Genomic DNA, 17,988 nt, shown 5'->3' on the forward strand with positions numbered 1-17,988 from the left:
AGAATATAAATTTACACGTATAAATGTTAAGTATATAAACTTTATATATATATATATATTATTTAATATAAATATATAATCATATGGATTTAAAATTTGGAAATCGAATCCCATTCAAATTAGAGTCGAACATTTAAACTTTATATATATAAACATTAATAGTGCAAACATTATATGTATAAAATTTAAAAGAAGAAAGGAGTTATAAGCCAAAAAAAGAGTAAAGTGTACCAGCGGTTTCTAAACTTATGTGCATGTGTCATTTCAGTCCTTGAACTCTCAAAATGCATTTTTGGATCCCCGAACTTGTCTAGGGTGTCATATAGGTCCAAACGGGATCCGACCCGCTCCATCCGCTGACGTGGCATGTCACGGTGGTGCCTACGTGGCACTGACATCGCCCGACCGCAGCCCACGCCGTCACGTGCTAGCCGTCTCCTGCTCAGGCACGCGCACATGTGAGAAGGGAATGAGATAGCACAGCAAAGGAGAGGGGGAATGGAGAAGGGAGAAAAAAGAATAAGGAGAGAGATTATGACATGTGAGACCAATATGGCCTCACCAACACGTAGGCACCATCGTGGCATGCCACGTCAGCGGATGGAGCGGGTTGGAACCCGTTTGGACCTATATGACACCCCAGACAAGTTCGAAGACCTAAAAATGCATTTTGAGAGTTCAGGGACCCAGATGACACATGCGCACAAGTTTAAAAACCGCTGGTGCACTTTACTCCCAAAAAAAAAGTAAATAATGAATGTTCACATAAAAACCATTCTCGCCAACGTTCACTAAATAGTCTTTCTGTTTATCTCATCTCACTCTCCCTTCTATAGATACGTTGTTGAGGCTTGGCCCAATCTGATTAGAGATCTTATCGGTCTGTTATTGATCACAAAAAACCCTCAAATTTTAGCTATTATTCCCTGACCAATTTAGTATCAGCAATGAGCCGATATAATTAACTAACATATAGAGCGGTCAATGTTGCAAGGAATGAGGTGGCAAATAATTTGATTATAATTTTTCTTTCTGGTATGGTCTTTTCTTTGCCAGTTCTTATTTTTCTTGATATAAATCAGATATAAGATACCTTAGGACATCTTAGATAAAAAAAAAGTGTATCTTTCATGTCTCCATCACTACATGGTCGTGCCATCGCATAGGACGTTTTAGAAGAGAATTTGTCTGGATTTTAAATTAGACATAATAACCCTGTTTTTCTACAAGGTTACCATGATCAAATCATAGCAAGATTATTTTAGACCAAAGGACGAATCCCAGCTGGACAGCACTACACATTATCATCCAACTACAAGGCGTGATGAACACAGAGAGAGAAATTCAGAGAGTGCTTTCTTCTTTCTTCAGTCATGATCTCCTTTTACACAGGGCTTCAAGAGCATTTTATACTGGAGCAAGATAAGAGATAATGCGAAACATGAGCCGGTGGAGCAGATAGAAAATTGATTTCAAAGGTGATATATATTGTTTCTAGTGAGACAAAAATTCCCAGCAAAAGAGATGCAAGAACAACAAATTTTAATCCTGTTCCATCTTTTACCAGCCCTACCAGTAATGTCACTGTGGCTGCGTTCGTTTGGAGGGAGAGGTAGGTTAGTTATTCGGCGCGAAAAACGTAGAAGTAGATTACTACATGATTAATTAATTATTAATTATTAAAAAAAATATAAAATAGATTAATATGATTTTTAAAAAACTTTCCTATAAAAATTTTTTTGTAAAAAATACACCATTTAGCAGTTCGAGAAGCGTGCGCGTGAAAAAAAAGAGTATGTAGATATAAATTAACTGGGTGGCCCAACACGGCCTATGTCAGAAAAGAGAAGATCACTTGCTAGGATGGAGTTCCACTCCAAAACATCTCTGCACACAGACACAAACATGCTTGTAAATTGAAAACAATCTTAAGTGAAAAAGAGCCATCTCTCAGTAACCTCGATAAGATATCCTGGTGATTTCAGATAGAGAACAGAGTGGGAAAAACTATCTGAAGTGAACAGGAGCTACTTCATATGTTGCGCCAGAATGTAGACCTTCTAACCAGTACCCATTTCCATTCACCTTCTAACCAGAACCACTTTTAACAGAATTTTTTTGAGAAATAATATTATTTTAATAAAAAATCGTAAGATTAGAAGCCATCCGTAAAAAATCATAATTTTAACACCCTGTCGAACAGTGAGTGTTCGATTGGGCCTTGTCAAACTGCTGTTGTTCGACAGGGGACCCTATCGAACACCCACCGTTCGACAGGGCCCACCACCTGGCGCTGAGGGGCCTGTCGAACTGCTGAAAAGGTTGACAGCTCCCCCCCACCGTTCGACAAGCGCCTGTGGGTGGCCTGTCCTGTCGAACTGCCCCTGTTCTATAGGGGTCAGTTCGATAGGCCCCTAAAATTGCGATTGTCCATCGATGGCCTCTAATCTTGTGATTTTTCATTAAAATAATATTATTTCTAAAAAAATTCTGACCCACATCAAGCAGTCCAAGGAAATCCTCCATTGGCCAGACACTTCCTTTCTTACCACTTCCAAAAACCTACTAGCATTAGACTCGGCTTACAAATCTACTTGGCAAATAGGCAAACTTTTATGTCCTAGTTTCTGTTGTCGAGCCCAAGCATGACCAATAAAACCTACCTCATGTAGAGTCTATCTTGCTATGAATGCCTTCAGGCAGGATGTACATGCCCACAGAATTAGGAGGGAATATAACAGAAACAGGACTTGATAAGTATGGCCACCATATGATAAATTGCATATGTACCTTGTGTCCAATAGTTTTTCCAACTTCTGAAGGATGTAATTCATATCAGCAATCAAGATCCTTTGGAGACTGATTGGAAAGACACAGCTAGATTAGGCATCAAGCCGGAAAATAGATGAAGATTTAACAGCCTCAAAAGATGCCTGATAGAGCATCACTTAATAGATGAAATAAAAGAGGAGAGATAGCATCCCTGCCCCAAACATTTATACTTCCTCTGTTTTACAATGTAAGGCTTTCTAATCTTTTCTGTATTCATATGGATACTAATAAATCTAGACACATATACAAACCATATCTATTGATTAATGGATAAATCTAAGTAAGACCAGAAAGACTTGCAATATGGAACAGAGATCGAGTAGGTTTCAAAGAAAACACTCCTTTCTGCATTTATGTTTCACACACACCCTGCCCCCTTCAATAGTCTGTTAATCGGCCTTGAACGATATCCCTTTTTCAGAATCACCTCATAAAGAAACTCCCATGTAGTTTTTTTTTTTCTCAAAACCCAATTTGAGGACAGAGAAATAGTATGTTTCAGTTTGTGTAACACCCATGCAACACAACACAACCCTCTAGAATGTACCTCCCAGGGATAAATGCTGCTTCAGATTGAGAAATGGCTGAATCAACCTAGGTCAATCAATTTGTCAAGACTTCCCCAATAAATTGAAAAACTCGTTGAGGACACAGATGGGCGTAAAATGCTGTAGTTATTCACATCTCTAATTGTTGGTATTAACAAGATAACACAATAATTGACCCCTTTAAGGTCCGAATCACATCTATACAACAACTGGAATATCAGAGCAAAAGTTGAAACCCTTTATAGCTATCAGATCCAGGTGTTGTATAAAGTTCTGCATTTTTCACAAAACTACCCAATTCCTCCATAGTAAAAGGTCTGAGAAGGAATTCCTTGGCCCAGTAAAAAAGGCATCTTTTGTATCAAAAAATTCAGAATACATCTATCATCTCAAGAGCGCAACCAACTCCTTATACCCCTCAACCAGAAACCAAGAAGGTTCAAACCGAAAGTATCTAGCAACAAACCATTCAAAGTTATTACTGTGAACTGAACTTCCCAAGCTGAATTCTGAACATACTAAGACTCCCAGCACATTTTTCAATCAATCAACTATAAGCAAAGCACCAACAATTTGATCCTTTCCATCTAATTATTCTATGAGACTAGCTTGGTTGCTAACTTTCCACACTGATATCTGCTAAAAGTGCTATGTATGCTAATTACAATGATATGATCAAGAAGCTAAAGAAATCCCCAATTTATCCCCAGTTAATGAGTCGCAATTATGTCACAGAGAATCCCCTTCTCATTACTGCGACGATCCAGAAGCGGATGTTAATCATCTTACCTGCAATTCCTGATAAGGAATCGATCGCTAACAAGAAATCAATGTCCGGAATTGAGGATGGTGGTGAACGCTCGGCGCGCACGCGGCTCAGTCGTCGTCGGCGTCGGAGGGCGGGGCGAAGCGCCCGCCGAAGAGTAGCCCGTCGAGCCCCCGCGCCGCCGCGGCCGCCGCGGGGCGCACGGAGCGCGGGACGCCGTCGTAGGCGGCGGAGAGCAGCACCAGGGCGGCGCCGAGCACGAGCAGCGCGTAGGCGACGAGCACCTGCGCGAGCTGCCGCTGCGGCCGCGGCACCGCCGCCGGCCAGTAGGTGGGGCCGAGCAGCAGCGGGCAGCCGCCCAGCAGCAGCAGCGCGTGGAACCCCGTCCACCGCAGCCGCGCCGTGGAGCGGTCGGCGCGCGGTGCCGCCGCGTACGCCACGTGGCGGCGGCCACCCATGGACAGGACAACTACGGTGCAGCCAAGCAGCAGGAGCAGCAGGAGGACGAGGGCGCGCACCTCGCCGTTGGCTGACGGGAGGAGGCCGACGAGGGCGGACGCCGCCATCAGGACGGCGTGCGCGCCGTTCCTTCGGTTGGCCGCCGCATTCCCGTCGCCGTCGTCCACGTCGGCGCGCGCGGCCGCCTGCGTCGTCGCCATCTCCCTCTCTCCCTGATCGAATCCAATTGCTATTTGGTAAGAGTTGCTTCTTCTTCCTCTCTGAGACGCCTACTCTGCTCGAATCAAAGATTGGGTCACTCTCAGTCTCAGGGTAGTTCTTTTTTAAAAGCCAAAAGAGTCGTTTTCGTTTTCAGTCAGAGAGAGACTTGGGTTTATCTGCTGTCCATCCATGATTCTTCCTCGAAAATCTAACGAATTTCATCGACAAACACTTAATTGTAAGAAACAATATTAACGTGTGTGAACTCATACAAAATACTATCGTGCAAACAAATTTGACTAAAAATTATCATCACTGCTAAGTGATTTAATGGAGGACTGCTAACAGAACCCTAACTACGATGCTATTTATTACACAAAGTTGTTTGTACGGTATTATTTTATAGAACTTTTATTCGTCAATGATATTTCTTACATTTAGATGTTTGTCAATAACATTTATTAGATTTTTTCTTGATTTTAAATGGCATTTGATATCTTTCACTTGGGTATTATGCTTGCCCTCTACTTTGGTGTTTAAAGAATATGTTTGGGAGATTGGGAATGTGATTAAGGAACCTTTTATGTCATCAGAGGTTATTAGGACTAGAATTTCAAACCTTAGGCCTCATTTCGCTATTGTTTATTCTTATAAATCAAAATTTAAAATTTTAATTTAGAGTTGATTTTAGTGTTTTTTATCGTAGTTTATTGTTTGGCCTTTGCTTTTAGATTGCTAAAATTTATGTATATAAAATTTTTATTTATAAATTATTTTTTATTTATAAATATCACCCTTGATGGGAACATTGACAAGTTATGGTACTACTAACCTTGATTTGTCTGCCGATAGTTTCTTTTTTTTTTATGAGCTCTTTCTCAAAGGTGGTAAGAATTCGTAAAAAAAAATAAAGTTAGCATATACACCAAATCATATGTTACATTCGAGAAAAGAAAAGAGAAATGCGGAAATTTGAAATCTAAGCTGCCTAGCCCACAAACGGCGTAGCAAAATCATCATAGAGCGAACCAATAGCCTCATGCTTGAGACCCTCCTCTCGAGCGCCGTACTGTACGCGCCGCTGGTCTGGATGTTGTCGGTGAACAGCCTCTTGGGTTCCTCCTTCCCATCACCGGCAGCCACAGCAGCGGCGGCAGACACGGTAGACGACTCGGGCTTCGGCGGGCGACCGGAGGAGGACGGTGGCGCGCCATCGAGGAAGGCGGCGGTGAAGTGGTGGAGTCGTGTCGGAGTGAGAGGAGGACGGGCGGGAGGGGGAGGACGGGGAGGTGGACGGCGAGGATGGCGTGGTGGTGTCGTCGTCGTCGTCCTTGTCGGCGGTGGCGTCGGAGAGGGACAACGGCGGGAGCTTCCGTTTGCGGGGCTCCACCTCCGCCGCCGGCGTGGGAGGGCGAGGGTGCCGTGAGCGCGCCCATGGTGGGCCCTGGTGTGATTGTAGAAGCTTCCAGGGGTTAGAATCCGGGCCCACTTGTCAGTGTTTGTTCAAACATTAACGTTGACCACGAACGAAAGTTGCAAGCAGGATACGTTTGATCCCACATTTTCCCAGAGAATGAAGTCTGCCCATAAGCAAATTTAGCCCACTTAACCTTGGACGAAGAATTCAGCCATACAGTGATATTGGCCCAGTTCATTTTCTGAATGAAATCGGACTATATTTAGCCCATAAATAAATTTAGCCCAATTACTTTCAGCGAAATAATTCAGCCCTTCATCACCTAGGTCATCTTCATGTAATCAAGCCCATCATAAAAATTGGCCCACCTATTTTCGGTTGAGGAATTCAGACTATAACTAAATTTGGCCCACCACTCTAAATTAAATTGGCCCACCTCGTTTCCTCCGTTGAATTCGATCCATCAGAAATTTTGGCCCACCACTATCCTCGATTGAATTCGGCCCATCCGATAATTTGGCCCACCTCTTTCCTCCGTTGAATTCGACCCATCATAAATTTTAACCCAAATTTGGCCCACCACTATCCTCAATTGAATCGGCCCATAGGATAATTTGGCCCATCTCATTTCCAAGGGGAATCTGCCCAGAAATGAAATTGGCCCAATTTTGGCCCACGTCATTCCTCGCTTGAATCCGACCCATCAGACAATTTGGACCAATTTTCGTCTGTCTTTTAAGTGGGCTAACTTCTTGGTGGGCCATCCTTTTGTGGGCTTCATGAGTAGGCCTGTTTTCTGTGGGCTTCTTTTGGTGGATTATCAGGTGAGTTTTGCTCAATAAGGCTAATCAAGATTGCGTACAGTGCGGTGAGAAACAATGCAAAGTACATCATATATAGGACTTACATCACTTACCATTTGTTAATTGTCCTATACAAATCCAAAAGGAAGAAAATGAAATATGCCAGAGTACTGGCTACCAGTAAATTTTAAAAAAACAATATGTCCATATGTGTGGGATACCTATACCGGAGGTATCCGGAGACTATACAAATACGTACTGTTAACAGGGTACCGAATAAGGAGGAGAATATATCTGTATGGTATCGGCTAGGAGTCTGGTACGTACCGGATTGCACGCGCAAGTACTTCGGACCTGAGCCATAACCGAATTTGGATAGATCTTAGTCTTACTAGATTAGGACTATATCATATCTATAACCCTTTCCCCACTATATAAGGGGTACGAGGTGCCCCCTTGAGGGCAAGAGAGAGATCCATCTGCGCAACACAATCGCCAAGCATGATTAAGGTATTATCTCGCCACGTCGAGAGCCTGAACCTGGGTAAACTCTCTGCCTCTTCATCATTAACCATCGAATTTCAAGCTTGGTAGCCACCCTATTAGTTTATTGCCGACACCAAACGTCGACAATAGGTGATTCCTATAGCCTAACAAGATACACACTGGATGGATTCCTCATTAATCATAACAAAGTATGCCTCAAATTATACCCATCTCATAAGTAGTTGTTCTATTTTTAAGAAATAAAATGTGCAAGGCTACACCAAATTATTTTTTATATTTCATTCATTGGCACAAGACTGAATGATAAATGCCCATAACATGTAACAGAGTCACAGACAAGCCATGTTTTACAAGGATATGAACTAAAATGGTCCTTTGTACCTAAGATAATTGCAGTTTTCTTTTTGCCCACCAGCAGATTCATCTATTGCCCATATGAAATTGATCTTATCTAACAGAAATAGATTCAAAAATGACAAGCAGAATTAAACTTTTGGAAGTCGATTCCAGAATAAACAATATGTCGGTTAGAAAGCTCTTTGATCTTCTTGTCAATTGCCTGTTCAATCAAAATATGGCGAATTGCCAAAACAAGCTTTAATGGACTTCTAATGATATGAATATCCCATGTTTTTTTTACATCATTTGCAGGGTTAGAATCCGGGCCCACTTGTTAGTTTTTGTTCAAATATTGACGTTGACCACAAACGAAAGCTGCAAGCAGGATACGTTTCGGTCGGGTCAACAATGGGGCCCAGCCCATAAGTGGTCATGATTTCGGCATGCTTGTGCGAGTTAATTTGGTCCATAGTTGCCCCTCAGTTTAGTCCATAAGTGATCGTGATTTTCATTTGTTGGTGCGAATTGAGCCCACATTTTCGCACAGAATGAATTTCGCCCATAAGCAAATTTAGCCCACTTAATCTTGGACGAAGAATTCAGCCCTACAATGAGATTGGCCCAGCTCATTTTCTGAATGATTCAGACCATATTTAGCCCATAAATAAATTTAGCCTAATTACTTTCCATGAAATAATTTAGCCCTTCGTCAGCTAGGTCCTCTCATTACATGGACGAATCAAGCCCATCATCAAAATTGGCCTATCTCACTCCTTGAACTTATTTCAGCTCACAAAATAAATTGGCCCGCCTATTTTCGGCTGGGGAATTCAGACTATAACTAAATTTGGTCCACCTCTTTTCCTCCGTTGAATTCGACCAATCAGAAATTTTGGCCCGCCACTATCGTCGATTGAATTCGGCCCATCAAGATAATTTGGCCCATCTCATTTCCAAGGGGAATCTGCCCAGAAATGAAATTGGCCCAATTTTGACCCACTTCTTTCCTCGCTTGAATCCGACCCATCAGACAATTTGGCCCAATTTCCGTCTGGCTTTAGGTGGGCTAACTTCTTGGTGGGCCGTCCTTTGGGCTTCTTATGGTGGATTATCACGTGAGTTTTGTTCAACATGTGGAAACTAGCCAACCCAGGCTGTGTTCCTTTTGCAGACAGAGATGGATGATTATTTGATTTTTCTTAAAGCTATATAATGATATAAACGATAAAGTCAACTATTATAAAGTTCAAATTTTACTTTAAAAATACGAAACTTATATATAGAAACTTTTTTTAAAAAATTAAAAACACATCGTTAAGAGAAAGGTGGGCTTTTATGAGAAATGGCTTGCAAATTGCAACCAACAAGACAAACCACAAATCACAATCAGGGTGCATGCACGAGTTGTAGCAATCGATCAGGCCATCTCACCATGCATATGGGAACAAGCTTTTCGTAACGTAGGCAATGATATGAATGGATTAATAGACGCACTAATCAAACTCTTAAACGGCACGATTTTTTTCTAAAACAAAAACTATCTATATAGCTATGTTTTAAATCTATCTCTTCTCAACATTGTAATTTTTAATTAATTTATTTGTACTCTCGAATAGTTATTACAAATGATTCCTTTATGCATTCATTGAGCATAAACGAACAGGTGACAACTCTCCATTGATGTATCATGTGAAGGCAAAATTTTATACAAGGAATCGAAAAAATGTGTAATCCGTAAGATCACGAATTTGCTGTAGCGCATCACAAAAATACGGTAATTAGTTGATAGGCACTCCGGCCATTATTTTATTAATTTCGGAGTCCAAAACTTTAAAAATAACAAGATTGCTCTATGTGGCCAACCCCTTATGACGACTGGGTCCGATTGAACTAGACCTAATCGGTCTCGGTGCCGCACCACACCCGAACCCTAGTCTATACGTTGTCTGAGCAAGCGGCGGCAGCGGTGACCCAGCTGCGGCGACGACGGTGGCGACCCGGCCACCGACGGCAATCTCGTCATTTTTCAAATTTTTGACTCCAAAATTAATAAAATACTGGCCGGAGTGTCTACCAGCTAATTACTATATTTTTATAGTGCCCTGCAGCAAATTCGTAATCTTACGGTGTCCACCGGCTAATTACACGTTTTTTATACCCTGTAGCAAACATTGCCCAATTTCAATCACCTGTTAAAACTTCTTTACTGCCAACATGACAGATATTATAGTAAATGTAGATGAAATGAAAACTTCTAAGCTCATACGACCGCGTGGCCTAATGGATAAGGCGCTCGCCTCCGGAGCGGGAGATTGTGGGTTCGAGTCCCATCGTGGTCGATCTTTGATCTTTTTTGGGGCTAATGGAGGGAAGGCCTTTATCTTTGCGCTTGTAGGTTTATTTTTTTAACTTTAATCTTGAGATCACACTGTATATAAAAGTTGTCTACAAATTATATTTTAGTTTTTAATGTGGTTCTGTTTATCCTTATAAACAATAAAATGTGGTCTCCATCTTTACGCTTATAGGTTTATTTTTTAACTTTAATCTTTAGATGGTTAAGAACATGCATATAAAAGTTTTGTCTGTAAATTATATTTTAGTTGTTAATATGTGGTTTTGTTTATCCTTATAAACAATAAAATGAAGCATCCATCTTTGCACTTATAGGTTTATTTTTTAGCTTTAATTTTTAGATTGCTAAGAATATATATATATATATATATATATATATATATAAGTTTTGTCTATAAATTATCTTTTAGTTGTTAATACGTGGTTTCGTTTATCCTTATAAACAATAAAATGACGAGGCTGTTAACCTTCTCAGGGTCGCGCCAACAAATAAATGCTGTAACGTTAAAGGAAGAAAAAGCAGCTAGTGCCCCGTCAAGCTCATGCTACACTGCCGGAGAAATGTATAATGCAAAAATCAGTGTGCATTCTGAAGGCCACGTCGATCAGTTAACCAAACGGAAAAAGAGAAATACTAATACGAGCTAAAGAATTAACGCAGGGATGATGAGCGGTGGCACTGTTCTGCTGCTGGTACCTCTCTCATAAATAAACATATACTTTTAATTTATTGTAATATAATTACGTGAGATCTTGGGTTGGTTACGAGAATTGCTTTAAGCCTCCGTCGCCGTGAAAGTTTGCCGCTCTGTTGCTGTGCTGCCGTTGAATCGTATGTATAGCACTGCTGGTTAGTTACAACGAACATAATGAACAAATCGAAATCATGGATTGGATAAGCACTTGAGAATAAAATAGTCTCAAGTTAACAAACACATGTACGGAGAGATCACATAGTACACTGTACACACATGGTGTTGGAGGCCACAGAGAGGGGAGTTCTGCCGCAGAACGTTGCATCCGATTATTTTCTCGCGCATCGCGCTCAGTTTTAAGGATTATCCAGATTAAAGAGCTGCACCTATTAGAGCAAAGGTTAACAATATAGCCAGCAAGCCAGCCGTAAGTCTTTTTATCGTCTTCTCTTAAACCACTTGTATAGTAGTTAACTCTTTATCATTAATACATAACTCTCACTTGTATCTCTTACAAAGTTTTTTGGTTATTCTTGATAGAAATAATGTGTTGTTAAAATATAATTATTTCATCAATTTTAAATCCTAATGCTAGTCACACATTACGTGTGTGCTGGATGGTGGTATGGATACATACACATGTAACAGGTTGCATATGGATACGTGCAGATCCAACAGCTTGTGCTAATTTCTTGGTGAGTCAATCACTTGAAGGCTTGGTTTTCTTGTTGACGCAAGAACGTGTGCGCTCGACCGCTGTGGTACTGACGTTTCTCGTGGAGCTGATCCAGCCTCGATGGTGCGGAGTGACGGATGAGAAAAAAGACTATCATTTTGTGCTTAGCTCTATATAGGAGTCAGAGACGTCCTTGAAATAAAAGAACAACAATCTTCTCTCTAACTTCTGCATTGTTATCGTGTTGCGTCGCCATATGTTCTAAACTAGTCGTGATGCTCGTCGTGCAACAAGCATCCCGGCCGAGCGGTGTCTCTAAGCCTTTGTTACGTACGCACCTGCACAGAGGTGGTGTTAAGGTTTCTAGACAACGTAAATATATGTAGCCGCTCAATGTCGTCGATGATTCGATCTTCTTCTTAGTTTTGCAACACCTGTGCCGCTGTGCGTGAGACAAAACTTCATGTTTATCTTCGTCGAAACACTCGAGTGAGTGCACTGCTCCATATTTCTGCACTGCATCGCGAGGTTGATCTCCACCGATCTGTTCAGTGAGTATATGTGTTGAATCCTTGAATCCATCTCACTAAACTCTGTTGTTGTCTAGTCCAAAGTTGTTACCTAAGTTTCTTTATGTATGATACTATTCATCTAGATTAAAATATTGTGGCTAGATTACCACTAGACAACCTAATGATATGCATGTTGGTTTTCCTAATTATCTGTTGTTTAATAACTAGCATGATAGGCAATATGAATATATACCGCAATGATTTATGCAGTTTTGATTTGTTAATTCTATTAGCTCATCTTGCAGTAGAATTAATTCTGTTATGCAAATGATTACGTTTGGAATTAAATTAGTGGCTAAATATGTCTTAATTCCAACCGTCCTGCTCAAGCAGGCTGCAAGCTTACAACTTGCTTCTCATCTCTCTCCTCCATCTCAGCATTTAGCCAGCTTACAGCTTGCTATTATACTTGCTCTTGGAGCAAGTTCAATAGTATATCTAATAGTTAACTACTAACTCCAAATTATCTATAGTCAATCTAAAGCCAATTCATACAATAGTTACCGATAAAACCTATACTACCTTGTCCCACCTATCGTACACACATTGTATTTTAGAGTCTGTGATGCGGCATAAATTTATAGTTCGCTGCTCTTCTCTCTCCTCTCTTTAAAATATGTTTATAGCTAGCTTATAGTCTGCTATTGTACTTGCTCAAGTTTAATAGTATAGCCAACCACTGGCTTCAAATCATCTATAGTCAATCTAAAAGCCAATTCATACATTAGTTACTTATAAAACATATACTACACTGTTAATATCTGATCTTAGCTGTCATACACATATTATATCTTAGAGTCCGTGCTGTAGATGTCTATAAATATATAGCTCGTTGTTATTCTCTCTCATCTCTTATGTTTTTAAAATATGTTTATAGTTGACTTATAGTCTGCTATCGTCCATGCTCTAGGGGTCGTCCATGGGATTCCTTTGGATGCGGGCATATAATGCAGGTAAGGGTCAGCACCACCACGGCTTCTGTGCGCTCTTACCGCTCCTGCGAATGCGAGACTGATCCGCTTGGCATCCACCGGTGTGTCAGAAACAGGAAGCAAATGGATGTCCCGGAGTCGGAGGTTCAGAAGGTGCTCAATGCCAACTGGCGCGTCGCCACTCCATTCAATATCTACGTATGACAGGACGATCCTCTGGAGATTGGGCATGGATCTTCCAAACAGTTGAAGTGATCTAAGTTGCAATAATCTAGGAGCAGTTGTCCCTGTTATTTTGGCATCTCCTGACTCACCAACTCTCGAGTCCAGCAATAATCGACGGACCTTGGATTCATGCTGCCCAGCCATTTCTTCTAGATTGTACGCCATACAGATAAAATTATTCTCTGCACAACGACGCAAGATCAAATCCAGCATCATATCATGTACTGTACAAGAAACTACCTCCCCATATTTGGTTTCTTTTGGTTGAATTAAGCTCCTATTCATCAGCTCATTGAAATAACTCTTAGCAAGTTTCTCTGAATCTCCCCCATGGAAATCGTGGACAAAGCCTTCAGCGACCCATTGTCTAATCAAATTATCTCTCTTGATAGTGAAGTCCTCTGGATAAATACCAAGGTATAGGAAGCATGTCCTAAGATGAGGAGGAAGATCCTTGTAGCTAAGGTTTAGAATTTGCCTCATCCCTTCCAAAGTTGGATTTGTGCCAGACCCACATGTGCCTATAGAATTTCGAATATTCTCCCAATATTCTTTCTTGTGTGGTACAGGCTGAATAGCTTACAGGCTAGCAATCGTAATGATTGCAAGCGGCAAACCTCCACATTTTTTGAGAATCTGAGATGAAATTTCTCTAAACTGGGAAGGGCAACCATCTTCTGAGCCAAATATCCTGTTAAAGAATAGCCTTCTTGAGTTTTCATCGCTTAGGGGCTCCATTCTGTGAATGAATTGTCGATGATTGCAGCAAACCCATCTAGCAACATCTTCAACACGTGTGGTCACAATTACTCTAGAGCCCATGCCATTTTCTGGAAAAACACAGCGAATAATATCCCATGTAGGTGCATCCCACAAGTCATCAACAACAAAAAGGTACCTGTTAAACTAAATTATCAGGTATAATACAATTCTTTGGTCTGTGCGATGAATAATTGAAATATCAATTAAGTAAACAATTAATGAACACACTTGGTTCCATGAATTATAATGCTAAATCAGGATATTCATTCAGAACTCAAACCTAAATAGCACCAACATCTGTTTGCTATGCTAATATAGAGCTAGGTACTTTTGGGCCGACGACTATAGCATAAGGCCCATTTAAGAGCTTCTCTTTTGTAGAACCCAAAATGCTTGCAACAGAATGCCTGTCAGCTAAAAAGTAGCTGTGTCATGCAAATAGACACTTTAGATGGAAAACTTCTTGACATCGCTTATATTAAACCTCACCCAAGTTTTCCATCTAAAGCCAAATAGACACTTGGGATTGATTCTTGATATAGAACATGTATATCACAAAGAACGCCACACAAAAGAGTTAATGCCTACCACTATTATAAGTAAATAGATACTGACCTTAGATGTTGTAGATACACTCTGATGCTGTCAATGATGTGTTTAACTTCAAGACATGGGGAAGAAACCTTTATCCCGAGTTTTGATTGTATTCCACTGAGAAATCTTGTTATATCAGGCCTTTGGGAAACTGGAAAAAAATTTCACTTTTGCCGAATTGCTCTCTAATTTTTTGATAAACCTCATTGGCAAGGGTAGTTTTACCCAGACCTCCGAAGCCGACAATCGATACAACCATTAGTTGTTGATCTTTATCTGTCAACCAACTTATAACCTGTTCCCTTGGACCTTCAATACCCACAAGATTGGCAGCTTCACAGTACACTGCTGGCAATAGACGATCAACGGCCACAGAGCTAGAACTAGGAATACTGTCTAGATTAAATTTGTACCTCTTGCGCCGTTCATTTATCTCCATTAGACGAATCTTGAGATCCTTGATATGCTCAGCAGTCTCAAGACGGGCCCTCAAAGTTCTGAGGAAGTGAGAGACCCTATCAATGAAGCCAGCCTCCACATTACCACCTCCCACATGGTGAACAAAATCCTCGATGCAATCTTCAATATCATATGCCATCTCTCTGACCTGGTTCCTCCAATCCTTTACCAGCGGATCAAGTTCATCTGTATCCTCCAGCTTCTCGAGGAGAGCGTTCATGGTTGGGAGATCATCTTTGAGGAACACAATATTTTTTGACATGCCTACGAGACTGTCACTCTTGTCCTCCACCAGCTTAGTGAGCTTGTTAAGAAGAGGACCTATCACCCCCTTAGATGCACTCACCACGGTTTCCGCCATTCTTAGTAAATAATTTCTTGCTCTGCAAAAATGGAAGCCGGTTATCCTATGAGAATTGCCCGATTCTTCAACGATTGCAACTGGGTTGGAGCTTAACTCACCGGCTTTTCTTGAATTTGACCAGGGAGCGCCAGATCGGATTGATCGGCGGCAATATGGCTTCTGAGGATAGCTGTGATTTGCCCACAGGCAACTCAATCCAGCAGCAAATAAACCCAAGCAGCTAGCAGCAGAATAAACCAGACTTCTTCGAAACAGAAACCTAATAACAACCAATCAAGAGGAACAATAAAAGAAGTCACTGGGCACAGTGAAAGTCCAGAGCATCACCGTGGAGAATCCACCACGAAGAATGAACAAAATCGCCAGCTTCTGCACTCTACGCTTCCCTTGAACAGTCTCTGACTTGGCAGATCAAGACTCAAGTCGAGAGCACATATGAAGTATACGCAGGTTGTGGATCTCGTCGAAAGGGCAGAGGGGGAACGGGAGGTGGAGGGAGCAGGTCATGGGCACCGCACAATGACGATGATGACGCAGGTGCGACGACGGCGCGCGACCGCGAGCGCGCCGATGACGGCATCATGGCAGCATGGGGGGAGGCCCAGATCTGACCGAGCCCCCGTTTCCGGCGAAAGCAGGACGACAGGCCGGGCGTGGAGGGTGGCGGCGGCGGACTCCGAGTGGGTCAGGCCCTTCCTATGCGCTCTTGCCGCGGGGTGTTGATAGGCAGGAAGCTTCGTGTGCCCAGTGGAGGGTGGCGAGCAGGGAGCAGCTCGGTGGCTGGCTCGGAGTTGGTTTGTTGCTAAGGGCGTAGCCAAGCTTGGCAAACGATGGCACGTTGCAAACATGCAATCTCTGGCTCAGTGCGCTGGCTTTAGGTCTTGTTTGCATCCTCGTGACTTTTTCTTTTTAAGTCCATGTCATATCGAATGTTTGGATATTAATTAGAAGTATTAAATATAAACTATTAATAAAACTCACTCGTACTCTGGATTATTTCGCGACACGAATCTATTGAGCCTAATTAGTTCATGATTAACGAATGTGATGTTATAGTAAACATTTACTAATCGTGGATTAATTAGGCTTAAAAAAATTTGTCTAATGAAATAGTCTTTATTTATGCAATTAGTTTTGTTATCAGTCTGTACTTAATATTTCTAATTAACGTCCAACAAAGGACTAAAAAAAATCTCTGGTTCCAAACAACCACTTAGTTGCGTGGAGAAAGTGGCTTTAGTTATGTGAGAAAGTGGTGCTTTGGTGACTCGTACCGTTTGGTCAACCTTATCGGTGATGGTCATTTTGTTTGGTCCGATTAAGATGTTAGCACACATCACTAACCTTTGCTGACTAATGGGGGATATGCGATCCCGTGCTAGTGTCAGGGTGCAGGGGTTGCAAGAAGATACAGACCTGGTGAACGTGAATTGCACCTCTCCCCACAAACCAAACCCTAGTTCCACGCAGGTAGTAGCACATTTATATTACGGCGTTCCACCTTTGTATGTGTGGATAATACAACCCTATGTTACGGTGCTGATTGACGTGTGTATGTGGAGACGATTAGGTTGTTGAGATGGATTACATACTCCAGGTCGGCGTGCAGGTTCGTCAGATTGGGCTGGTTTGACTCTATTTCTGCTACTTTGCGTATTGAATGATAATGATATGTAGACTCGTACTTGCATTATTTTTTAACCAGTTGTCAGAATTTCGATGATTTTTTTCTAGATGGATAGCAAAAATATTCAGAGCAAGAACTCCATTATTAAGTCGATGAGTAGTTTGTGTTAGTCAGAAGTTTCACTACTAATTTTTCCGGTTAATGGTTATAAGAAGTCATGCTTAAATTGGATCAAATAGAAATCCTAAAATATAAAGTCGCTCTACCTTAGTTTTGGGAAGCAACAAATAAAGTAAGTGAACTATATTCAGCAAACAAATCTCTCATTTTGGTGCGCACAACTGTTAGATACCCAAGGGTAATATTTCCAAAACCCCTGCTCGATCGAAACTCAAGAAACTTTAGCTTAAACCTTTGATCAAATATGACAGGAATACAAATTTGCAGGTATGACAAATTCCAATACTTCCTAATTTTTTCGCTCATATTGTGCACCATGGAGGAAACGACAGGGATTATATTGATGGATTCCCTCCAACATTTTCTGCACTTGCCAAAGCTGATGAAAGTATAAGTTAGTTGTAGGATACTTTGATCCTAAAACTTTCTTAGTTGCACAATAGAATACCCTCAATATGGTGTAGAGCTTGTCGGTCATTTTGCACTCTGCAAGCACATGCTCAAATACATATTTGTCCTCACGGGTTAGAGCTATGAAAGCTCTCCTATATATCAAACCTGAGACCAGCATATCATAAGTTGAGTTCCACCGAGTGGAAACATCAAGCTTGGGACGCTTCATGGAAGGTATGGCTGCCTGCTTAATAATCCACCCAAACCGTTGCTTGTGAGCTT

The 17,988-nt window shown here is 41.4% G+C and overlaps 1 protein-coding gene, 1 non-coding gene and 1 pseudogene across 2 annotated transcripts; 1 reads left to right on the forward strand and 2 right to left on the reverse strand.

Annotated features, from left to right (window-relative positions):
- Positions 1–2,987: 2,987 nt before the first annotated feature.
- LOC121055179 lies at positions 2,988–4,878 on the reverse strand. The gene has a single exon (XM_040527046.1). The coding sequence runs from the start codon at positions 4,803–4,805 to the stop codon at positions 4,257–4,259; it is 549 nt and encodes a 182-aa protein (XP_040382980.1). The 5' UTR covers positions 4,806–4,878; the 3' UTR covers positions 2,988–4,256.
- A 5,260-nt stretch (positions 4,879–10,138) lies between these two features.
- TRNAR-CCG lies at positions 10,139–10,211 on the forward strand. Its single transcript has one exon. It is a non-coding gene; the product is annotated as a tRNA-Arg (tRNA).
- Positions 10,212–12,846: 2,635 nt separating this feature from the next.
- Positions 12,847–16,240, reverse strand: LOC102716892 (annotated as a pseudogene).
- Between the last annotated feature and the right edge of the window lie 1,748 nt (positions 16,241–17,988).

The sequence above is a fragment of the Oryza brachyantha genome, chromosome 8, assembly GCF_000231095.2.
Source record: "Oryza brachyantha chromosome 8, ObraRS2, whole genome shotgun sequence".
NCBI lineage: Eukaryota > Viridiplantae > Streptophyta > Magnoliopsida > Poales > Poaceae > Oryza > Oryza brachyantha.

Coding starts and splice junctions, on each gene's coding strand:
- LOC121055179 (XM_040527046.1), bottom strand. CDS start 4,805: ATGGCGACGACGCAGGCGGCCGCGCGCGCCGACGTGGACGACGGCGAC.